At 42.8% G+C, this 26,216-nt stretch overlaps 1 protein-coding gene across 4 annotated transcripts in view; it reads right to left on the reverse strand.

The window, feature by feature from the left end:
• Positions 1–3,116: 3,116 nt before the first annotated feature.
• LOC115153473 (cytohesin-1) overlaps positions 3,117–26,216 on the reverse strand; it is a 49,589-nt gene continuing 26,489 nt past the window's right edge. For 3 of the 4 annotated variants that reach the window (XM_029698946.1, XM_029698948.1, XM_029698947.1), the window contains exons 3-13: positions 15,887–15,951; positions 15,055–15,121; positions 14,839–14,957; positions 14,360–14,440; positions 14,157–14,269; positions 13,885–14,033; positions 8,652–8,764; positions 7,192–7,270; positions 6,983–7,054; positions 6,713–6,867; positions 3,117–4,816 (exon numbers count right to left, since the gene is read on the reverse strand). In XM_029698946.1, the coding sequence (XP_029554806.1) occupies positions 4,738–4,816; positions 6,713–6,867; positions 6,983–7,054; positions 7,192–7,270; positions 8,652–8,764; positions 13,885–14,033; positions 14,157–14,269; positions 14,360–14,440; positions 14,839–14,957; positions 15,055–15,121; positions 15,887–15,951 (1,092 nt within the window). In that variant the 3' untranslated portion in view covers positions 3,117–4,737. The remainder of the gene's footprint in view (positions 4,817–6,712; positions 6,868–6,982; positions 7,055–7,191; positions 7,271–8,651; positions 8,765–13,884; positions 14,034–14,156; positions 14,270–14,359; positions 14,441–14,838; positions 14,958–15,054; positions 15,122–15,886; positions 15,952–26,216) is intronic. The other variant, XM_029698945.1, reaches the window with a different exon arrangement.

Below are 26,216 nucleotides of genomic sequence, written 5' to 3' on the forward strand. Positions count from 1 at the left end.
GAGGAAGGGGCTAATGTAGCGCCCTTAACCCAACACCTAGCAACCTTGTCAAGAGGTTCAGGCCTCTTGGCGTTCAGCTGTTGGCTTGACAGTCACTGGACCTGCATTCAACTCCCAATTGGGGCTACCCCCTGAATTCACTACAATAATAAAGTTGTATTGTGTATGTTGTAATATATATTCATTGTCTCAGTAATATTATCTAGTATAATGAGCAAAAATATAAATGGAACATACAACAATTTCAAAGATTTTACTGAGCTACAATTCATAGAAGGAAATCAATCAATTGGAAAAAAAATCATTAGGCCCTAATCTATGGATTTCACATGAATGGGCAGGGGTGCAGCCATAGGTGGGCCATGGAGGGCATAGGCCCACCCACTGGGGAGCCAGGCTCAGCCAATCAGAATTAGTTTTTCCCCACAAAAGGGCTTTATTACAGACAAAAATACCCTTCAGCACCACCTCAGATGATCCTGCAGGTGAAGAAGCCAGATGTGGAGGTCCTGGGCTAGCATGGTTACACGAGGTCTGCGGTTGTAAGGCCGGTTGGATGTACTGCTAAATACTCTAAAACGGCATTGGAGGCAGCTAATGATAGAGAAATGAACATTAAATTATCTGGCAACAGCTCTGTTGGACATTCCTGTAGCCAGCATGCCAATTGCACGCTCCCTCAAAACTTGAGGCATCTGTTGCATTGTGTTGTGTGACAAACTGCACATGTTAAGTGGCCTTTATTGTCCCAAGCACAAGGTGCACCTGTGTAATGATCATGCTGTTTAGTCAGCTTCTTGATATGACACACCTGTCAGGTTGATGGATTATTTTGGTAAAGGAGAAATGCTCACTGACAGGGATGTAAAGAAATTTGAGCACACAATTTGAGAGAAATAAGCTTTTTGTGAATATGAAACATTTCTGGGATTTTCTTTTTCAGCTCATGAAACACTTTACATGTTGCGTTTATATTTTTGTTCAGTTTCAAAACGTTCAATGAATGGTGACAGTTCCAATGATATAAAAACATTCCTATATCAATACATTTTCAAATATATTGTGAATAACACATGTATAATATGGTCACAACACTATATATTACCAAAAATATATCTCAAATATATATTATGCACAATATATTTTAGCATATTGTTACTCTAATATATTGCACAATACATTTAACAAAATGTAAATATATTCAAGATGTACAGTACATTTGGAAAGTATTCAGACCCCTTGACTTTTTCCACATTCTGTTACATTACAGCCTTATTCTAAAATTGATCAAATAAAAAAAATCCTCCTCAATCAACATACAATGACCAATAATGACAAAACAAAAACAGAAATACCTTATTTACATAAGTATTCAGACACTTTGCTATGAGACTCGAAATTGAGCTCAGGTGCATCCGGTTTCCATTGATCATCCTTGAGATGTTTCTACAACTTCATTGGATTCAATTCAATTGATTGGACATGATTTGGAAAGGCACACACCTGTCTATATAGAGTAAGTTCCCACAGTAAAAACCAAGCCGTGAGGTCGAAGGAATTGTCCGTAGAGCTCCGAGACCGGATTGTGTGGAGGCACAGATCTGGGGAAGGGTACCAAAACATTTCTGCAGCATTGCAGGTCTCCAAGAACATTATTCTTAAATGGAAGAAGTTTGGAGCCAGTAAGGCTCTTCCTAGAGCTGGCCGCCCAAACTGAGCAATCAGGGGAGAATGGTCTTGGTCAGGGGAAGAACCCGATGGTCACTCTGATAGAGCTCCAGTGTTCCTTTGTAGAGATGGGAGAACCTTCCAGAAGGACAACCATCTCTGCAGTACTCCACCAATAAAGCCTTTATGATTGAGAGGCCAGACGGAAGCTACTCCTCAAAAGGCACATGAAATCTCGCTTGGAGTTTGCCTAAAGGACTCTCAGACCATGAGAAACAAGATTGTCTGGTCTGATGAAACCAAGATTGAACTCTTTGGCCTGAATGCCAAGCGTCACGTCTGGAGGAAACTTGGCACCATCACTACTGTGAAGCATGGTAGTGGCAGCATCATACTGTGGGGATGTTTTCCAGCGGCAGGGACTGAGGGACTAGTCAGGATCAAGGGAAAGATTAACGGAGCAAAGTACAGAGAGATCCTTGATGAAAACCTGGTCCAGAGCGCTCAAGACCTCAGACTGGGGCGATGGTTCACCTTCCAACAGGTCAACAACTTAAGCACAAAGCTAAGACAACGCAGGAGTTGCTTCAGGACAAGTCTCAATGTCCCTGAGTGGCCCAGCGAGAGCCCGGACTTGAACATCTCTGGAGAGAACTGAAAATGGCTGTGCAGCAATCCTCCCCATCCAACCTGACAGAGCTTGACAGGATCTGCAGAGAAGAATGGGACAAACTCCCCAAATACATGTGCCAAACTTATAGCGTCATACCCAACAAGACAAGGCTGTACTCACTAACAAAGGTGCTTCAACAAAGTACTGAGTAAAGGGTCTGAATACTTATGTAAATGTGATATTGCCATTTTTTCTTTGAAATACATTTGCAAAAATGTAAATACATTTTTTTGGGGGGGGGTATTATGTGTAGATTGATGAGGGAAAAAACGATTTTATCCATTTTAGAATAAGGCTGTAACGTAACATGTGGAAAAGGTGAAGGGGTCTGAATGCTTTCCGAATGCACTGTAATATTTAACATTTCTGTATGGTCTCCCCCGCAATACATTTCTGCCATTTGTCCGGCTTCAATTTTAGTGCCTTTAATGTGACATTCTGTTAAAACTCAACCCTCTCAACCTTCCATGTCCTCCTAGTTTTCTGACAGCCACTGTCAGCTGTTTGCTAGCTAGCTAGCCCCGCATTTTCAGTAGACATCAATCTTACTAGCTAGTTAGACAAAACTTCTGACAAAACGTTGTCCTAAAAACTCACCCATTCCAAACACTTTTTGTTCTGCCTGTCAATCAGCTCAAAAGGCTTGTGCTATGAAACGTGGCCCATATATCACCGTGTCTCTGTGTCTAGTGTGGTTATGTCCAATGTCAAAATAAAGTTTTTACTGAGTTTAACCTCACTTGCCAAGTCAAATCTTAAACAAAGAAAGGAAAAATTAGACTAGCATTGGAGATTTATTTTTGGTAATCTGAAATCAAATGAACAAAAACATGATGGCATAATAAGGGTATAAACAGCACAAACCTTCATGATACAAAAACAAATTATGTGCATTATAGGTAAATAAACTTATATTATTCAATCTTGACTTGCATTTCATAATCAGTACATTGAGAACAAAACAATTGTCGATTAATTTATTTGCCATTATAAAAACTTCGTCACAGCCCTCCAAAGAGCACTTTGATATCATAAGAGATGCATCTCTATCATAACACATTTGTAACAGACAGCACATAACTGTATAACACTGTAATAAGGTCTTAGACCTTAGGTCTTTTATTTATTCACCAAATCCTTTCTCTGCAAACATATTGCTGCTTCTACAAAAGTACTTTTAAATTGTCACAATATCAGAATAAAAGACTGAATAGTTCAACCCGAAACAAAGTGATGTTATGATCCTTTGTCTACCTCTCACCTTGACTTCTTTCTCCCCCTTCTGCCATTCCTCCTCCTTCCACGTGACTGTGCAGTTGCAGTAAAAGAGGTATCAACACAAAAAAACTAAATGAAGAGCAGAACTAATACAGTGATGGCAAAGAAAGGCTTTGGGTAGACAGTTTTTTGCAACTATTCTGCCGACCCAGCTCCCATATCTCAAACCCTGGCTCACTGACACAGCCCAATTACTAGGGATGCGGGAATAAAATCGGTACGGTTACATATCGGGATATTATTTTTGATGATGCATCATATCGTTTTGACAATATGGCAATATTATTGTTGCGCTAGTTGGCTTTACCTGCACCAAAACTCATTTATAGCTTGTTCTCCATCTTCGTTTGAAATAGGGAGCCATTTTGTTTTCAGCAATTTCATTTCCATGACTGATCAAAACTCGTTATCTCATGGCTCTCTTGTCCCTCTGCAGCAGACATATCCTGAGAAATATGTTTGGAATATCGAATCTCAATACATATCGTATCGGCACCTAAGTAGCGTGATATTGCATCGTGAGGTCAGTCCCTGGCAATTCCTACCAATTACCTGGACACATTTAAACAAACATGGAACCAAAGAAAGAGAGAAGCAGAGACAGAGAGAGACACACACAGAGAGACACAGAGAGACACAGAGAGAGACAGAGAGAGACAGAGAGAGAGGAGAAACAGTGGTGGTTTGTTATGAGAACCATTCAGAAAGAAATGTTCTGTAGTTACACCAGCACTATGACAAGAACCCTCAGAAAAAGAGGTTTGTGTAAAAATAGGTTCATGTTGCCCTCCTCTGTTCATTTTTATCAAAGCATAATATTGCACTATGTAACTTCCTGTAGAGGGCACTGAAAAAGGACATCTAATCCTCCCTGCATTCCTGTCCCAACCCTGTGCCCCTTCATAATCTTTCCCCTCGAGTGTTTGTGAATCTGAAGAACGCAAGATCAATATGATGACAGCGTCCACCTAGACTTTCAACAGGCTTTGGGGATCTTCTGCTTTCTTGTGTATACAGTTCCATGGTTCCTTTAGTTCAGGTCCATGGGCACAAACACGGGGCTGTAGAATAGAGTGAGGCCTGCTCCTCCTGCTGAAGTGCTGGAGCATGGGTCCTTCCTACAGACTTGTCAGGGCAGACACCTTCTTCTTCCGGGCTGCCAGCATTTCGTAGAAGGGGTCCCTGCTGATGCCTTTTCTACATTAAGAGAGGGGAGAGCAATATGAATTTAACTTTTGGGCATGAGACTAGAGCAGGATCATACAGATGAAGGATAGGACATGACTTGAAACAAATAAGACCCAAAACTCTCTCCTTTCTCCCAAAGTGTGCACTTGTTCACTTCCCGGAATGGATTTGAAAGTAAATGACTGGTACAGTTGAAGTCGGAAGTTTACATACACTTAGGTTGGAGTCATTAAAACTAGTTTTTCAACCACTCCACAAATTTCTTGTTAACAAACTATAGTTTTGGCAAGTCGGTTAGGACATCTACTTTGTGCATGACAAGTAATTTTTCCAACAATTGTTTAGAGACAGATTATTTCACTTCTAATTCACTGTATCACAATTCCAGTGGGTCAGAAGTGTGGCTTTAAACAGCTTGGAAAATTTGAGGAAAATTATGTCATGGCTTTAGAAGCTTCTGATAGGCTAATTGACATAATTTGAGTCAATTGGAGGTGTACCTGTGGATGTATTTCAAGGCCTACCTTCAAACTCAGTGCCTCTTTGCTTGACATCATGGGAAAATCAAAAGAAATCTGTCAAGACCTCAGAATAGTTTTTTAGACCTCCAAAAGTCTGGTTCATCCTTGGGAGCAATTTCCAAACACCTGAAGGTACCACGTTCATCTGTACAAACAATAGTACGCAAGTATAAACACCATGGGACCACGCAGCCATCATACCGCTCAGGAAGGAGACACGTTCTGTCTCCTAGAGATGAACGTAATTTGGTGCGAAAAGTGCAAATCAATCCCAGAACAACAGCAAAGGGCCCTGTGAAGATGCTGGAGGAAACCGGTACAAAAATATCTATATCCTCAGTAATACTAGTCCTATAGAGACATAACCTGAAAGGCCGCTCAGCAAGGAAGAAGCCACTGCTCCAAAACCGCCATAAAAAAGCCAGACTACGGTTTGCAACTGCACATGGGGACAAAGATCATACTTTTTGGAGAAATGTCCTCTGGTCTGATGAAACAAAAATAGAACTGTTTGGCCATAATGACCATCGTCATGTTTGGAGGAAAAAGGGGGATGCTAGCAAGCCGAAGAACACCATCCCAACCATGAAGCACGGGGGTGGCAGCATCATGTTGTGGGGGTGCTTTGCTGCAGGAGGGACTGGTGCACTTCACAAAATAGATGGCATCATGAGGGAGGAAAATTATGTGGATATATTGAAGCAACATCTCAAGACATCAGTCAGGAAGTTAAAGCTTGATCGCAAATGGGTCTTCCAAATGGACAATGACCTCAAGCATACTTCCAAAGTTGTGGCAAAATGGCAACAAAGTCAAGGTATTGGAGTGGCCATCACAAAGCCCTGACCTCAATCCTATAGACAATGTGGGCAGAACTGAAAATGCATGTGCGAGCAAGGAGGCCTACAAACCCGACTCAGTTACAACATCTCTGTCAGGAGGAATGGGCCAAAATTCACCAAACGTATTGTGGGAAGCTTGTGGAAGGCTACCCAAAACGTTTGACCCAAGTTAAACAATTTAAATGCAATGCTACCAAATACTAATTGAGTGCATGTAAACTTCTGACCCACTGGGAATGTGATGAAATAAATAAAAGCTGAAATAAATCCTTCTCTACTATTATTCTGACATTTCACATTCTTAAAATAAAGTGGTGATCCTAACTGACCAAAGACAGGGAATTTTTACTTGGATTAAATGTCAGGAATTGTGAAAAACTGAGTTTAAATGTATTTGGCTAAGGTGTACGTAAACTTCCGACTTCAACTGTATATGGAAAGTCCCTCTAGCGCATGCCTACACAAATCCAATGGTGCTTTTTTTGAATGCATATACACTTCAGGAAGAATGAGAGGTTATTGGGACACCACCAAGAATTCACTTTATGCTGGTGATCCACTCCTCCTTTTCCTCGGCTGTGGGGGCGGAGATTCGATAGAAAGTGTGGTTGCCCTCGACAACACGTCCGTCCGCCTCGGTCTTACATGCCTTGATCACCTGATCCCTGTGGTCCGGGATGAACAGCTCAAAACAGTTCTGAGAGAGAGAGAGAGAAAGCGAGGGAGAGAGATCGATGTGACTCAGAGGCTTTTAAAAGGAAACAGGGAGAAAGAGCACAGGAAAAGAGGGAGAGAGAAAGGAAGTAACTTACTGGTTTCTTGGAGTCGTCCACCTCTCTAATACTCAGATTCTCCAGAGGGATGATACCCCTAGGCTCCTTATCCTGGAGGGAGGGAGGAGTGAGAAACGAGAAGAGAGAAAGCACAGCGAGAGCATTAAAGCTCACAACTGGTACATTGCATGTAATGGCAAAAAAAGCATAACAGAAAAAGAGAGAGGAATAGAAAGAGAGCAACTCACAGTAGTGAACTCAAAGTAGTACAGGCAGTTGTCTGTGAGGATGAACCATCTTCTCTTCCACGTCTTCACACGCCCTCCTGAGGGGGTTAAAGGTCAGAGTTCAATCAGGATCCATAAGATGAATGGGTTAGAACAAGCAAAATCCACAGATTAAAAAAGGTGCCCCTAGACAGTCCAGACAGACAGATGGCAGCACAGACATCAGCCAGGATCAGGCAGGAGGCTATAGACGCATTCCAGGTAGTCTTTAATGAAGTCATGCTTCTCAGAAGACACAGCATGATGGCAACAAAGTCAACCATGAATGCAATGCATTAGTTGAGATCATACAGAATGATAGAGGACTCTTCTTTGTATCTGTCCCATTATGGCATCTATAAGTGCACAGGCAGTGCCATTGAGGCCATCTCCATTTTGAAGTAGTACATTTTCTTCTTCTACTACTACTACATCTGTGAGTTGCTAAAACTGAAAAGGTGCATAATGCCACCTGGAGTGTGTTGTTTGAACAGGTATAAAGGTTGCCGATTTACTGCCACCTGCAGTTATGGAATATTTGCTCACAAGTATAATTCATTAGCTGATCCCTCCTGATGACCCGGATGGAATTGTGATCATTTTTTTAACCCATAGGAAGTCCAACCCAGTTGACTACTTCAAAATGGTAAAAGTCCTCAATTGCCCTGCCCATGCTGCAACGGGCTTTTGAGCACTAGAGTCCTCTATATATCTCTATTGTTGACATACTGATTGGATGGTAGGGTTAGGTTTAAATGTTGTTTGCGTTGAATTCAATGACATCGTGCACAGATTAAAAAGCAGATAAATCACATATTACCAACAATTAAACACCATTTCATTCTTTATAATGAAATCATAGTTAACAGTAGATTTTCATTGGACAAAACCATGGGTTGCATGGCAGAGTATGGGAAGCAGCACCAAGAAGCAAAGCACATACAGGCTGAGGAGGTTAACGCCTTGATCACACCGATAGCGTTATTACGCAAAATAGTAAGCAGCATCATCTGGATATGTATGCAACAATAGTTCAACATTCACCTTCTGCTACCATTTCTGTCAAGCCGTCTACACATACAGTTTGACGCATATGTTCCATTGGAAATGAATGTACTTCTAGTGTACCAAAATGACGCTGTTGGTGTGATCAAGGCGTCAGGCTTCCAATCCATAAATACATATTTACATACCTCCTGGAGACCAAAATCCCCCAAAACAAATGAGGAAGAAAAAAAACAAAGACAAACTACATTGAGCCATAAATACTTATACACATTATATATGTTTATACTCATTATATACGCTATATTCTTGGCATGAATGAGAAGACCAAACAGGAGAGTGTAGTTCTGCATCTGTCCATCTGAGGGAGTGGAAGCATCAATAAAGCTTGCTGTCCTGTGCTCTATAAGACTTTTACAGCAAAGTTGACTCTCTCACCTCGTTTGAGTAGCCAGCCCTCCCGGTCAGGGTTGAAGAAAGTGTGTGTGAGGTCATTCCCATCATCCTCTGGAATTTTAAAGGGTTCGTTCTTTATACCCTCATACAGGTTCTACAGAGAGCGCGAGAGAGAGATGGAGATATATATACACACACAGAGATGATAGATAGATAGATAGATAGATAGATAGAGAGAAATATATAGAGAGCGAGCGAGCGATATATAGAGCGAGCGAGCGATAGAGAGAGCGAGCGATAGAGAGAGCGATATATAGAGAGAGCGATATATAGAGAGAGAGCGATATAGAGAGAGAGCGAGAGAGCGAGAGAGAGAGCGAGAGAGCGAGAGAGAGAGCGAGAGAGCGAGAGAGAGAGCGATATATCGAGAGAGAGCGATATATCGAGAGAGAGCGATATATCGAGAGAGAGCGATATATCGAGAGAGAGCGATATATCGAGAGAGAGCGATATATAGAGAGAGAGCGATATATAGAGAGAGAGCGATATATAGAGAGAGCGATATATAGAGAGAGAGCGAGATATAGAGAGAGAGCGAGAGAGCGAGAGAGCGATATATAGAGAGAGAGCGAGAGAGCGATATATATAGAGAGAGCGAGAGAGCGATATAGAGAGAGAGCGATATATAGAGAGAGAGCGAGAGAGCGATATATAGAGAGAGAGCGAGCGATATATCGAGAGAGAGCGAGAGAGCGATATATCGAGAGAGAGCGATATATCGAGAGAGAGCGATATATATAGAGAGAGCGAGAGAGCGATATATATAGAGAGAGCGAGAGAGCGAGCGAGCGATATATAGAGAGAGAGCGAGAGAGCGATATATAGAGAGAGAGCGAGAGAGCGATATATAGAGAGAGAGCGAGAGAGCGATATATAGAGAGAGCGCGATATATAGAGAGAGAGCGATATATAGAGAGAGAGCGATATAGAGAGAGAGCGATATATAGAGAGAGCGATATATAGAGAGAGAGCGATATATAGAGAGAGAGCGATATATAGAGAGAGAGCGATATATAGAAAGAGAGCGATATATAGAGAGAGAGCGATATATAGAGAGAGAGCGAGAGAGCGATATATAGAGAGAGAGCGAGAGAGAGAGAGCGAGAGAGCGATATATAGAGAGAGAGCGATATATAGAGAGAGAGCGAGAGAGCGAGCGATATATATAGAGAGAGAGCGAGAGAGCGAGCGATATATAGAGAGAGAGCGAGAGAGCGAGCGATATATAGAGAGAGAGCGAGAGAGCGATATATAGAGAGAGCGCGAGAGAGCGATATATAGAGAGAGCGCGAGAGAGCGATATATAGAGAGAGCGCGAGAGAGCGATATATAGAGAGAGAGCGAGAGAGCGATATATAGAGAGAGAGCGAGAGAGCGATATATAGAGAGAGAGCGAGAGAGCGATATATAGAGAGAGAGCGAGAGAGCGATATATAGAGAGCGAGAGAGCGATATATAGAGAGAGAGCGAGCGATATATAGAGAGCGAGAGAGCGATATATAGAGAGAGAGAGAGCGATATATAGAGAGAGAGAGAGCGATATATATAGAGAGAGCGATATATAGAGAGAGCGATATATAGAGAGAGAGCGCGAGAGAGGGATATATAGAGAGAGAGCGAGAGAGCGATATAGAGAGAGCAATATAGAGAGAGCGATATAGAGCGAGAGAGCGATATAGAGTGATATAGAGCGAGAGAGCGATAGAGTGATATAGAGCGAGAGAGCGATATAGAGTGATATAGAGAGAGCGATATATAGCGAGAGAGCGATATAGAGAGCGAGCGATATATAGAGAGAGAGAAAGAGCGAGAGAGCGAGAGATATGGAGAGCGAGAGATATGGAGAGCGAGAGATATGGAGAGAGAGAGATATGGAGGGAGAGAGATATGGAGGGAGAGAGATATGGAGGGAGAGAGATATGGAGGGAGAGAGATATGGAGGGAGAGAGATATGGAGGGAGAGAGATATGGAGGGAGAGAGATATGGAGGGAGAGAGATATGGAGGGAGAGAGATATGGAGAGGGATATATGGAGGGAGAGAGATATGGAGGGAGAGAGATATGGAGGGAGAGAGATTTGGAAAGAGAGATGGAAAGAGATAGAAAGGTATGGAGAGAGAGAGATGGAGAAAGATAAATCTAAACACTTTTAGATAACTTTCTGGAAACCACATCCACTCACAGTAAAGAAGGCATCAATCTGTCAGTAAAAAAAACATCAACAATATAGTCAGGCAAACGGCAAAAGAAGCACAACTGGATTTATAAAAAAACAAACCAAAAAAGACCACAGATGACAACACTATCAAACCAAAAGCACAGAGACCCAAATAATGGTGAATTACTCCTTACGCCTTATTACTGTGAGACTAAAACTCTATAAACATACGCTCAGAACCAAAAAAGCCCAGTACAACAGCAAGCAGCTGACACTAATTGAGTAGTGCATGAACAAACATTTTTGGGCAAAATTGGAAAACGCCCCAAAAAAAAATGAAACTAGAGGAATTAGCAATACAAAAATGGTGACATATGGACAACCCATTTTAAAACACTACAACACCATTCAAACTGATGCAAACACAGAGCAATGCCAAATTCATGAGAAATTGAATGGATTAGAAAAAGCTATAAAGAACAATAAAAATCCATTGGAATCCCCAGTGTCTGACCAGGAGCTCTAAGAAACTTCAGGCCCTTAAATTTAAAAAAAGCATGCAGACCTGATGGCATCCTAAATGAGATGCTCAAATTCACTAGTGCAAAATTTCAATTGGTTATATTAAAACTGTTTAATTTGATCCTGACTGTAGGTTATTTTCCTGACATCTGGAATAAAGGACACATAACCCCAATCTTTAAGAACAGAGACATATTTGACCCTAACAATTACAGACGCATTTGTGTGAACAATAATTTGAGGGAGGTTTTCTGTAGTATTATAAATGCAAGAGTTCTAAACTTCCTTAATAAGCACAATGTCTTGAGTAAAAGCCAAATTCAATTCATACCAAAACATTACATGACCAATCCTATTTACACCCTACACACCCTGATAGATAAACATGTCCACCAAAATAACACCAAAATGTACGCTTGCTTTATCGACTTCCAAAATGCATATGATTCTATTTTGCCTACAGGTCTGTTCTACAAAGTTATTGAAGGTGGTGTAGGGGGTAAAACATATGACATTATTAAAACTGGCAATACGCGCAGCATCAAAATAGGTAAGAAAATAACAATTCTTTAGCCTTTGCCAGGTTTGCAATCTGAGCCCCACGCTCTTCAATATTTACATCAATAGTGGTATTCTAGAAAAATCCTCAGCCCCTGGTGTTAGTCTCCACAATTGAAAGGTTAAACGCCTGCACTTTGCAGATGACCTGTGCCTGCTGTCACCCACAGCACATGGCCTACAGCAGAGTCTGGACCTGCTACAGCAGTACTGCCAGACCTGGGCCCTGGCAGTACACCCAAAAAAGACAAAAATAATTCATTTTCCAGAGAAGATCCAGATCTCAGGGAATTAGACCAAAAACACAAGCACAAATCAGTGCTATCTGGCACCATGGCAAACTATTTGACCATGGTGACTGATTAAAATCTTTACAAAGTACATGCTCGATGAGCACAGCCTTGTCATTGGGAAGGGTGGACACAGGAAACCTGGCTCCGTGTAGAGAAAAGGCTGTGCAACCACTACACCACAGCAGAACCTGAGACAGAGCTGTATTTCCTGACAAAATGTCCAAAATATAAAACAAAGTGTAATTTCCTTATTCAAGGTTTCAAAGACCTCTCTGATGAGAATAGGCTACCCATCCTGTTGGGGGAGGACGCAGAGCGCTGTGGGTTGGCAGCGCACTACATAGCTGCCATAAAATGAGGGACAGTGTCTGACAGACCAACCAACCTGCACATGTCCTCTATGTTATTGTCAATTGTATGGTTATTTTTACGCTTCATTATTGTTGTTACTCATTGTACCGTTGACAATCTTGATTATTATTATCTTAATATTGTAAATGTATCACTTAATCTCCAAAGTACGCTTTGGCAATATGTAAATTGTTACGTCATGCCAATAAAGCAAATTGAATTGAGAGAGACGAGAGAAGAGAGAGAGACATGGAGAGATATTGAGAAAGAGAGACTTCCCACAAAACGAGGTGGAAACTGAGCTGCACTTCCTAACCTCCTGCCAAATGTATGACCTTAGAGACACATACTTCCCTCAGATTACACAGATCCACAAAGAATTCAAAAACAAATCCAATTTTGATAAACTCCCACTCCGCCAGGAAAATAACCTCTCCCTCAACGTCAACAAAACGAAGGAGCTGATCGTGGACTTCAGGAGACAGCAGAGGGAGCACATCGATGGGATGTGCTAAAGAGGAGATTCCTTGCCATGTGTTCTCCAACCTCATTACACATTATAGGAGAAGACTCAGAGCTGTTATCTTGGCAAAGGGAGCTTGCACAAAGTATTGAATGAAGGGTGCCAATAACTGTGGCACACACATTTGAGAAAAATGTGTGTTTTATGATTACATTTTTTGTTTACTTTAATTACATTTTGGATTTATGTGAATATTTTTGAATGAAAGACCAAGAGGATAAACAAGACATTTTTTTTCTCATATTTTGCTCATATTTACCAAGGGTGCCATTATTAGTGGAGGGCGCTGTACTACTGCGATGTTGGAGCTAGGAACAGAAGCATTTCGCTACACCCACAATAACGTCTGCTAAATATGTGTATGTGACCAATAACATTTTATTTTATTTGATGTATGTGTATGTGACCAATAACATTTTATTTTAATTGATGTATGTGTATGTGACCAATAACATTTTATTTTAATTGATGTATTGGGTGAAATACCAGTGTGACATCACAGCAGCAAGATTTGTGACATGTTGCCACAAGAAAAGGACAACCAGTGAAGAACAAACACCATTGTAAACACAACCCATATTTATGTTGGTTCATTTTCTTTTTTCTACTTTCACTATTTGCACATCGTTACGACACTGTATATAGACAGACGTTTGCTGCAAACACAGGATGGTTTCTCATGTGTGACCAGGTCCTCAACCTCTAGTATTGTATGGATAGAGGGTGGAAGAGACAAGAGGTATAGATAAAGGGAGGGGAAGAGAGAGAGCTTTATAAAAGGACAGAGGGATGGAGAAAGTGATAGTTACCCTGAGTAGGTCTTCGGGCAGGTCACCTCCATCGTTGATTCCTCTGTTCATGGCGCTGAATCTCTGGTGGGAGGGTTTGTCCTTCACATTGGGGTTATGGAGACTGGTGTTCAGCATGATCACAGCAAATGACAACACATAACACGTATCTGGAGCACAGAGAGGGACGGGAAGGTTAGTGTGTGTGTGTGTGTGTGTGTGTGTGTGTGTGTGTGTGTGTGTGTGTGTGTGTGTGTGTGTGAGAGAGAGAGAAAATGGTGGCCTTTCTATACCGCTGTGCTGGAAGACCCCAGGGTTACAGTGACAGTATCTCTGGGCAAACGCCTCCATCATCCTGTCGATCTTCTGAGCTTCGCCTGGCAACCGGAAACTCCAAAGGAACTGCCTGGGTGAGAGGACATGCAATCATAAGGGAGTGTGTGTGTGCGTGTGTGCATGCGTGCAAGAGAGATGTGTGTGTGTGTGTGTGTGTTACCTGAGGGCCTGGACCAGGTTGAGGTCTGTGAATTCATGCAGCTCCACAAAGGCATGTAGAACCTCAAGATTGAAGTCATTTCTACAGAAAACGCATACCAACAGACAGTATTCAAGTTTATGGCCATAAAACTGAATAGATCAGGGTCATGTTCAGTAGGGAATACTGTAATTAAACGTTTTAAAAACAAAAATTTGCGTTTCCTGTTCATTCCGTTTCTCCTTTTTTCAAAACGTTTCTGTGAGATTTCTCAGAGAACAGCTCTGCAAACAGAAACCCAAATATAATCTATAATCTCCTAATACTGACCTCCTTTCTGTGGCCAATGTGTGTGTGCGTGTCTGTCTAGGGAGGATGGGCCAAATCAATATCACTGAGTTGAGAATGCATTAACACACTTAAGAGGTCATCCATCAATCTCTCTCTCCCTTTCTCACTCAATATTGCTCACCCCCCCCGCCCACCCACCCGTTTCTCACCTCTCCCCCAGATAGTCTCCGATGGCGGTCTTGTTAAGCCCCTCCCCTTTATAGAGGAACTGGGCAATGTCATCGCTGGTGTTCTTCAGCAGACCGCTGTCAATCAAAAACCGGATCCCCTGATTGATGGTACACACAGCCAATCAAAACACAGAACCCCAACCACAGCACAGAGTGGGGGTTAGGGGCTAGTTTGCCATTGGGTTTCTCCCTCACCTTCTTGGGGTCCATGTTGAACTTCTTACGGCCCATGGACACCTGCTTGTTTCTCTGCATGCTTTTTCTACAGACAAAACCCAGTTAAGAAGTCTGTAGAACACATTCATAGAGCCTACCTAAACACTACATAGGACCTTCAAAACACAATTCCAATTACCTTCACAACAGACAGAAATCTTTGTAAACCATTTATACACACACTTCATACATGTTATTAACACCATCCCTCAATTAACAGCCCCATTAACTCATTTAGGTGTCTATAGCATCGGGGCAACCACTGGCCCAGACCAATCACTCTTCAAGGAGACACACACAGACACCCGATCACTGACATCATTACCAATACCATGGGTTAGTGGGTGGGGAGTCTGGGGACACTTCACTAAGGATGATTCTTCTCCCCCTCCCAATTTTTTTTTTTTTTACATTTGAGTAATTTAGCGGACGCTCTTGTCCAGAGCGACTTACAGTTAGTGCATTCATCTGATGATAGCTAGGTAAGACAGCCACACATATCACAGCCACACATATCTTTTTCCTCAATAAAAAGTTATCAGCAAAGTGCTAGTAGGAAAAGACAAGTGCAACTATTATTTATTTTTCAGGGGGTGGGCTTGGGGTGGGATGGCCCTTGAGACCACAGGTGGCAGAACAGAGTGCTAGGTTGGGGTGTAGAGTTTGAGCATAGCCTGAAGGCAGGGAGGGGCAGTTTTGCTACACCCAAAGCCATCACCACACAAAGGGTAGAACGCACACAGTGTACACACACACAATCCTCAGTTGAGTGATACACAATCACAGACATGGAAACACATACAGATCATACCTCTCTTTGGTAATGCCCAGGTTGTCAATTTCATTCGTCACCTCTTCTATCTCATCCTTCAGCCTCTAGAGAGAGAGAGATGAGTGTATGGTACAGTGAGATCACATTACTCCGTCTGTCTCGTGATGTCTGACCATCCCTCAACCCCACAGAGCAGCTTTGATGCAGCCTCAGCTAATACTCATACCCATGGCACTAAAAGAGAGGGAGGGAGGAAGAGAGAGGAATGAAGGCGGGAGAAAAAAGAGGGAAGTTTGTTGTGTATATGTAATTGGTGTATCGATGGAGTGTGTTTACAAGACGTAAACCAACTGAAATATCTGCCTTTGGACAAGGATTTTGAAGGATTCTGACAGGAGACATACTTTCTGTATTGTTTGGGAGGAGTTAAGTGGAGACAGTCCTATGGGTTGTGTAGGAGGTGGTAAGTGGAGACAGTCCTATGGGTTGTGTAGGAGGTGGTAAGTGGAGACAGTCCTATGGGTTGTGTAGGAGGAGGTAAGTGGAGACAGTCCTATGGTTGTGTAGGAGGAGGTAAGTGGAGACAGTCCTATGGTTGTGTAGGAGGAGGTAAGTGGAGACAGTCCTATGGTTGTGTAGAAGGTGGTAAGTGGAGACAGTCCTATGGGTTGTGTAGGAGGTGGTAAGTGGAGACAGTCCTATGGGTTGTGTAGGAGGAGCTAAGTGGAGACAGTCCTATGGGTTGTGTAGGAGGTGGTAAGTGGAGACAGTCCTATGGGTTGTGTAGGAGGAGGTAAGTGGAGACAGTCCTATGGGTTGTGTAGGAGGTGGTAAGTGGAGACAGTCCTATGGGTTGTGTAGGAGGTGGTAAGTGGAGACAGTCCTATGGGTTGTGTAGGAGGAGCTAAGTGGAGACAGTCCTATGGGTTGTGTAGGAGGAGCTAAGTGGAGACAGTCCTATGGGTTGTGTAGGAGGTGGTAAGTGGAGACAGTCCTATCGGTTGTGTAGGAGGTGGTAAGTGGAGACAGTCCTATGGGTTGTGTAGGAGGTGGTAAATGGAGACAGTCCTATGGGTTGTGTAGGAGGTGGTAAGTGGAGACAGTCCTATGGGTTGTGTAGGAGGAGGTAAGTGGAGACAGTCCTATGGGTTGTGTAGGAGGTGGTAAGTGGGTGAATCTTCTACAGATGGTCTCACTGGGAACTGATGCACCTGCTGCTAGCTAGGGTCAAACCAGACAACCCTCCCCCTCCATACCTCCCCCCACCTGTCACTCATTTTGTGGCATGGAGTCAGTGTGGATTACTCTACACACATCCAGAGACATGCAGCTCCAAACATTGTTTGGCTTATGAAGCCCCCTCCATCTGTGCAGAGAAGACAACCTCTGCAGAATCCCCAAAATACAACAGCCACAGGAGAACTTTGTTTGGATGTCGTAAAGGACCATTCACCAACACTGAAAAGATATGGCTAGCTAACGACGTCCTTTTCTACATGGAAAAGACGGACAGAGACTTACCAGCTATGTTAGCCTCCCGAAAAAAACTTCTCCCAAGTGGGTGTGACACCTACTCCTGTTGCTTGGATTCCAATTGGCGATCTGTTCACCGTCTGGTATAGGTCATTACAGAGACGTGGTTAAGGAAGAGTGTTTTGAACACTGATGTTAACCTTTCTGGTTATAACCTTTTTCGGCAGGACAGATCTTCCAAAGGTGATGGAGTGGCAATCTTTTATGCTTGACTGTCTCCAAGTCTGTCCCAAAACAATTTGATTTGCTGGTTTTACACATTAAACTTTGTTGACTGATGCTGGGTGTTATCGGCCACCATCAGCACTGGCCTGTACCCTAAATACCCTAAGCTCTCTCCTGGCCCTTTACACCAAGTCTGAATTTGTCCTGTTAGGTGACCTAAACAGGGACATGCTTAAACCACCGGACCAAGACCTAACGCAATGGGACTCAAATCAAATCGTTATTAGTCACATGCGAAGAATACAACAGGTGTAGACCTTACAATGAAATGCTTACTTACGAGCCCCTAACCAACAATGCAGTTTAAAAAAAATACAGATAAGAATAAGAAACAAAAGCAACAAGTCATTAAAGAGCAGCAGTAAAATAAGAATAGCGAGACTAAATACAGGGGGGGTACCGGTACGGGGTAATATGTACATGTAGGTAGAGCTATTAAAGTGACTATGCATAGATGATAACAGATAGTAGCAGCGGTGTAAAATAATGGGGGGGGGAGCAATGCAAATAGTCTGGGTAGCCATTTGATTAGATGTTCAGGAGTCTTATGGCTTGGGGGTAGAAGCTGTTTAAAAACCTCTTGGACCTAGACTTGGCGCTCCGGTACCGCTTGCCGTGCGAAAGCAGAGAAAACAGTCTATGAGGGTGGCTGGAGTCATTGACAATATTTGGGGCCTTCCTCTGACACCGCCTGGTATAGAGGTCCTGGATGGCCGGAAGCTTGGCCCCAGTGATGTACTGGGCCGTTCGCACTACCCTCTGTAGTGCCTTGCGGTCAGAGGCCGAGCAGTTACCATACCAGGCAGTGATGCAACCGGTCAGGATGCTGTCGATGATGCAGCTATAAAACCTTTTGAGGATCTGAGGACCCATGCCAAATCTTTTCAGTCTCCGGAGGGGGAATAGGTGTTGTCGTGCCCTCTACACGACTGTCTTGGTGTGCTTGGACCATGTTAGTTTGTTGGTGATGTGGACACCAAGGAACTTGAAGCTCTCAACCTGCTCCACCACAGCCTCGTAAAATGAAAATAGGGGCGTGCTCGGTCCCCTTTTTCATGTAGTCCACAATCATCTCCTTTGTCTTGATCACGTTGAGGGAGAGGTTGTTGTCCTGGCGCCACCCGTCCAGGTCTCTGACCTCCTCCCTATAGGATATCTCATCGTTGTCGGTGATCAGGCCTATCACTGTGGTGTCATCGGCAAACTTAATGATTGTGTTGGAGTGACTGCTGGCCGTGCAGTCATGGGTGAACAGAGGGGACTGAGCACGCACCCCTAAGGCACCCCTGTGTTGAGGATCAACCTGCCTTCTGCTGATTTCATGCTCTTATGACTGCTACAAGGTTCCTATTTTATACCATGTTGTGCTGCAGCCATGTTGCTAGCATGTTGTCATGTGTTGCTACCATGCTGTGTTTTCATGTGTAGCTGCCATGCTAATGTTGTTGTCTTAGGTCTCTCTTTATGTAGTGTTGTGGTGTCTCTCGTCGTGATGTGTTTTGTCCTATATTTGTATTTATTTTTAATCCCTTTTGCCTTCTGGTAGGCCATCATTGTAAATAAGAATTTGTTCTTAACTGACTTGCCTAGTTAAATAAAATCAAGAATATTAACTGTTTTATTTGCTGGCTCACCAGCAACAATTACCAACATAGGCCTACTGATCTTTTGGTATGTAAAAATTGCTTGAAATGTATCATTTAGTTATTTAGTTATGAAGCTTGTACTTGGAATTTGCAGTTAAAATAAATTATTACTGTGGCGAAGACACACCATATGCGAAGCTCTTCACTTGCGCTCGCCACACTCCTGCCAATGGGGGGGCTTTTTTTTCTTGTTGAAATGTTTGCTGTTGCTTTCACACATGTAAATATATAGGCCCTATGTGGTAAATCTATATGACATCCATTACAACAATAATAAGCGTATATAGCTAGTGTTTCATCATTCCTTCCTTGTACATTCGTGGCCAAAAGTTGAGAATGACACAAATATTAATTTCCACAAAGTTTGCTGCTTCAGTGTCTTTAGATATTTTTGTCAGATGTTACTATGGAATACTGAAGTATAATTACAAGCATTTCATAAGTGTCAAAGGCTTTTATTGACAATTACATGAAGTTGATGCAAAGAGTCAATATTTGCAGTGTTGACCCTTCTTTTTCAAGACCTCTGCAATCCACCCTGGCATGCTATCAATTAACTTCTAGGCCACATCCTGACTGATGGCAGCCCATTCTTGCATAATCAATGCTTGGAGTTTGTCAGAATTTGTGGGGTTTTGTTTGTCCACCCGCCTCTTGAGGATTGACCACAAGTTCTCAATGGGATTCAGGTCTGGGGAGCTTCCTGGCCATGGACCCAAAATATCGATGTTTTGTTCCCCGAGCCACTTAGTTACCATTCTTTATTCATGGCTGTATTCTTAGGGAAAATTGTGAGTGAGCCCACTCCCTTGGCTGAGAAGCAACCCCAAACATGAATGGTCTCAGGATGCTTTACTGTTGGCATGACACAGGACTGATGGTAGCGCTCACCTTGTCTTCTCCGGACAAGCTTTTTTCTGGATGCCCCAAACAATCGGAAAGGGGATTCATCAGAGAAAATGACTTTACCCCAGTCCTCAGCAGTCCAATCCCTGTACCTTTTGCAGAATATCAGTCTGTCCCTGATGTTGTTCCTGGAGAGAAGTGGCTTCTTTGCTGCCCTTTCCTCCAAAAGTCTTTGCCTCACTGTGCGTGCAGATGCACTCACACCTGCCTGCTGCCATTCCTGAGCAAGCTCTGTACTGGTGGTGCCCCAATCCCAATCCCGCAGCTGAATCAACTTTAGGAGACGGTCCTGGTGCTTGCTGGACTTTCTTGGGTGCCCTGAAGCATTCTTCACAACAATTGAACCGCTCTCCTTGAAGTTCTTGATGGTTCTTAAATGGTTGATTTAGGTGCAATCTTACTGGCAGCAATATCCTTGCCTGTGAAGCCCTTTTTGTGCAAAGCAATGATGACGGCACATGTTTCCTTGCAAGTAACCATGATTGACAGAGGACTAATGATTCCAAGCACCACCCTCCTTTTGAAGCTTCCAGTCTGTTATTCGAACTCAATCAGCATGACAGTGATCTCCAGCCTTGTCCTCGTCAACACTCACACCTGTGTTAATGAGAGAATCACTGACATGATGTCAGCTGGTCCTTTTGTGGCAGGGCTGAAATGCAGTGGAAATGTTTTTGGGGGATTCAGTTCATTTGCATGGCAAAGAGGGACTTTGCAATTAATTGCAATTCATCTGATCACTCTTCATAACATTCTGGAGTATTTGCAAATTGCCATCATACAAACTGAGGCAGCAGACTTTGTGAAAATTAATATTTGTGTCATTCTCAAAACTTTTGGCCACGACTGTACTGTTAATTTCAACAGTCATTTCTGTTTCATAGGCCTATAATACATTTCCATTTAGCCAACCATTTCATACCCTGCTCTAAGTGGGCCCAATGTTTATAGTGCACATGAATGTTCGCAAGACTAATGAAGGAGAAGTTCTGTTTATTTAATTCATATTTCCTGTGTTATGTCGGAGTTCTGTGTGTCTGTGTCCTATTTTTTTTAAATATTATTTAACAAGGCAAATCAGTTAAGAACAATTCTTATTTACAATGACAGCCTACACCGGCCAAACCCAGACGACGCTGGGCCAATTGTGTACTACCCTATGGGACTCCCAATCACGGCCGGTTGTGATACAGCCCTATGTCTCTGACATTATGGTTGTGCGTAATAGGAGCGAGCATGGTGCTCAGTGTAACAGAAATATGCTACGTGGCCTGCGCTCCACGCTTTGGGGTCAGAACGTTCAATAAGAGAAAATATTGGTCCATGTATGCATGGTGCTGAAATATTAACCATCATTAAGTCTGATTAAGATGAATGTACCAATGTAACAATGGATGTGGAAAATGCTTTTTACATTGTATAACCAGTTTATTGCTTGTAATTGCCAATTGGGTAATTGTATGGTCCTGGGGGCAGACAGACGTTACGTCCAAATGGCTTCCTACTCCCTACATAGTCCATTACTTTTGACCACTACCAGTGCACTTCATAAGGAATAGGGTGCCATTTGGACGCACCCAGAGGGGGTTACAGACCGGTTTCTAACAGATTAGAGGGATAATCGTCGGAGGACAATGTGCATGAGGGTGTCTGCTGACTCTGATGTATCCTTCATCTGTGTTTGGGTTACCAATTCGACAGCCCCGCCTTCTGTCCCCTCACCATGGAAACCACCACGTCACCAGTCTCGGTAACAGGGACATTACACACTCCATTACCACTCCATCAGCCCCCCTGGGACCCTACCATCCTTTACCAATAGACTCAACTCTAGCACAATACTAATACTAATGTTTGCACACACCGACAGGATAAGAGCGCATGCTATATTACCTTTTTTGTTTTTAAAAGTAAAAATGAGCCTTGCTCAGTACAGTCAGCAGATTTTTCACCTAGTCGGTTTAGGGATTCAAACCAGTAACCTTTTGATTACTGGCGCAAAGCTCTAACCGCTATGCTACCTGCCGCTTCTGTGCTGCCAGTAATTTACAGTAACCTACTGGCTACCGTTCCATTTATCATTATCGCATCAAATCTACTGAAACACAAATGCACAGCATATTACTGGAACACTTGTCTACAGTAACATGCTGCATTTCTAGAATTTACAATGCATTACTAGAAACAGTGGTAAGTAAACTGTTGCAGATTTACAGTGCAGGTAGCTGGTGTCAATGGCAGGCAGTAATTCTGCCCCATGTATTTGATATACAGTAATAGTAGGTATTTCAATAACCATTTTGTCATTTGTATTTCACTGGCCTGAACTACAATTCATGTGGCCTATTTTGTAAGTTTAATAAGAATGCATACATTTCCTAATACAAAAATGAACTTGCAAATAGCCCGCTTAACTATAACAACATTCTCGGTAACGGTAACATAACCTTTTTACTTGCTATGACTGTGCTATGTTCTTGCACTGACAGTGTCACTGTGGATCAGTGTCTACTAAGTTACCAAAATGTAAAAATGAACACTTGCAAAGAACACTCCTGGGTATCAGCCCCTGAAATAGGCCTAATTTGATCAAAATACAAGTAGTTTAAGGGTGGAACTCAGAATAATACCCAGCGGTGTGCTTTGCAAGTTCATTTTTACATTTAGGTCATTTAGCAAGTGGTCTTGTCCAGAGCAACTTAGTCAGTGCATTATACTAAGGTTGATAAGAAAACACGTCATAGCAAGTACAACCTTTCTGTAACCGTTACTGAGAATTTGGTTGTAATTAAGGATACGTTGGCCTTCAAGGTATTTTGTATTTGTAACGAGATACTTTGAGGGATCTTTGCCCATCTCTGGCTAGCGGAAAGTACGTTACTGTAATATTCACAGGAACTTGCCACCAGCATCCAGTAAGTTAGACCAGTAGACCAGTAGAGAACAAGTTCTCATTTACAACTGCGACTTGGCCAAGATAAAGCAAAGCAGTGCAACACAAACAGAGTTACTCATGGAATAAACAAACGTTCAGTCAATAACACAATAGAAAAAGTCTATATACAGTGTGTGTAAATGGCGTGAGGCGGTAAGGCAATAAATAGGCCATAGTAGCGAAGTAAATTACAATTTAGCAAATTAACACTGGAGTGAAAGATGTGCAGATGATGTGCAAGTAGAAATACTAGTGAGCAAAAGAGCATAAAAGTAAAATAAAAACAATATTGGGATGAGGTAGGTAGATTGGATGGCCTATTTACAGATGGGCTGTGCACAGCTGCAGCGATCGGTAAGCTGCTCAGATAGCTGATGCTTAAGTAAAGTTAGTGAGGGAGATATAAGTCTCCAACTTCAGCGATTTTTGCAATTCGCTCCAGTCATTGGCAGCAGAGAACTGGAAGGAAAGGCGGCCAAAGCAGGTGTTGTCTTTGGGGATGACCAGTGAGATATACCTGCTGGAGCGCGTGCTATGGGTGGGTGTTGATATGGTGACCAGTGAGCTGCGATAAGGCGGAGCTTTACCTAGCAAAGACTTATAGATGACCTGGAGCAAGTGGGTCAGGCAACGACTATGTAGTGAGGGCGAGCCGACGAGAGCATACAGGTCGCAGTGATGGACTGCATCCAGCTTGCTGAGTAGAGTGTTGGAGGCTATTTTGTAAATGACGTCGCCGAAGTCGAGGATCGGTAGGATGGTCGGTTTTACGAGGGTATGTTCGGCAGCGTGAGCGAAGGAGGCTTTTTTGCGAAATAGGAAGCCGATTCTAGATTTAATTTTGGATTGGAGATGTTGAATATGAGTTTGGAAGAAGAGTTTACAGTCCAGCCAGACACCTAGGTATTTGTAGTTGTCCACATATTCTAGGTCAGAACCATCCAGAGTAGTGATGCTAGTCGGGCGGGTGGGTGCAGGCAGCGATCGATTGAAAAGCATGCATTTAGTTTTACTAGCGTTTAAGAGCAGTTGGAGGCCACGGAGGAGTGTTGTATGGCATTGAAGTTTGTTTGGAGGTTTGTTAACACAGTGTCCAAAGAAGGACCAGATGTGGTGTTGTCTGCGTAGAGGTGGATCAGGGAATCACCCACAGCAAGAGCGACATCGTTGATGTATACAGAGAAAAGAGTCGGCCCGAGAATTAAACCCTGTGGTACCCCCATAGAGACTGCCAGAGGTCCGGACAACAGGCCTTCCGATTTGACACATTGAACTCTGTCTGAGAAGTAGTTGGTGAAACAGGCGAGGCGGTCATTTGAGAAACCAAGGCTGTTGAGTCTGCCGATAAGAATACGGTGATTGACAGAGTCGAAAGCCTTGGCCAGGTCGATGAAGACGGCTGCACAGTACTGTCTTTTATCGATGGCGGTTATGATATCATTTAGTACCTTGAGCGTGGCTGAGGTGCACCCGTGACCAGCTCGGAAACCGGATTGCACATCAGAGAAGGTACGATGGGATTTGAAATGGTCACTGATCTGTTTGTTAACTTGGCTATCGAAGACTTTAGAAAGACAGGGCAGGATGGATATAGGTCTATAACAGTTTGGGTCTAGTGTCACCCCCTTTGAAGAGGGGGATGACCGCGGCAGCTTTCCAATCTTTAGGGATCTCGGGCGATACGAAAGAGAGGTTAAACAGACTGGTAATAGGGGTTGCAACAATGGCGATGTATCATTTTAGAAAGAGAGGGTCCAGATTGTCTAGACCAGCTGATTTGTACAGGTCCAGGAATACAGCAAAGCACAGGCAAAGTCCTAGAGGAAAACCTGGTTCAGGTCTGTTTTCCAACAGACAGAGACAAATTCCTCTGTCAGCAGGATAATAACCTAAAATGCAAGGCCAAATATACACGGAGTGTACAAAACATTAGGAACCGCTTACTTATATTGAGTTGCACCCCCTTTTGCCCTCAGAACAGCCTCAATTCGTTGGGGCATGGACTCTACAAGGTGTCGAAAGCGTTCCACAGAGATGCTGGCCCATGTTGACACCAATGCTTCCCACAGTTGTGTCAAGTTGGATGGATGTCCTTTGGGTGGTGGACCATTCTTGATACATACGGGAAACTGTTGAGCGTGAAAAACCCAGCAGCTTTGCAGTTCTTGGCACCCTGAAACCAGTGTGCCTGGCACCCTGAAACCATGGCACCCTGAAACCATGGCACCCTGAAACCATGGCACCTACCACCATTCAAGGGCACTTAAATCTTTTGTCTTGCCCATTCACCCTCTGAATGGCGCACACACAATCCATGTCTCAAGGATAAAAAAATCCTTATTTAAATCTCTCCTCCCCTTCATCTACATTGATTGAAGTGGATTTAACAGATGACATCAATAAGGGATCATAGCTTTCACCTGGATACACCTGTTCAGTCTGTCAGGGTATTCAACTCTCACCCTATGAGGTCTGGTGCCTGCTGGTTTTCTGTTCTAGCTGATATTTAAATTGCACCCACCTGGTGTCCCATGTCTAAATCAGTCTGTGATTAGAGGGGAACAATTTTAAAAAGCAGTGGAACTGGCTTCATGGTCCAGAATTGAATTGGAAGGGTTCATGTCATGCAAAGAGCAGGTGTTCCTAATGTTTTGTACACTTAGTGTACACTGGAGTTGCTTACCAAGATGATATAAATGTTACCGTGTGGCCTAGTCACAGTTTTGACTTAAAATCAGGTAAAAAAAAAAAAAAAAAAAAAAATCTGTAGGTATTCAGATGTATCCCTTGTTTTTTTTTTATTAAATTGAGGGTTCATATAAATGATCATAATTAAATATATTTGGTCATGGAATAACATCTGGGAAATCGATTCTAGACTTTATTTTCCTTATCCATTATTATTAAATAGCCTGCCTAAAATATATCATGAGTCTTGTAAAACCAGGTAGAATTGCAGAAAATTATCTTAAGAAAAACAAAAAATGCATAGGTCCCTCAAATTAAATTAAATAAAGCTGGTGTTGTATTTAATATAGACTCTCTCAAAAAAATACTACAAAAGTGAATAAGGGTGCTCTGGGGAAAATAGTTAGGAACCCTGAGCTAAAATGTAACGCCCTAG

This window comes from Salmo trutta, chromosome 18, assembly GCF_901001165.1.
Source record: "Salmo trutta chromosome 18, fSalTru1.1, whole genome shotgun sequence".
In the NCBI taxonomy this organism is placed as follows: domain Eukaryota; kingdom Metazoa; phylum Chordata; class Actinopteri; order Salmoniformes; family Salmonidae; genus Salmo; species Salmo trutta.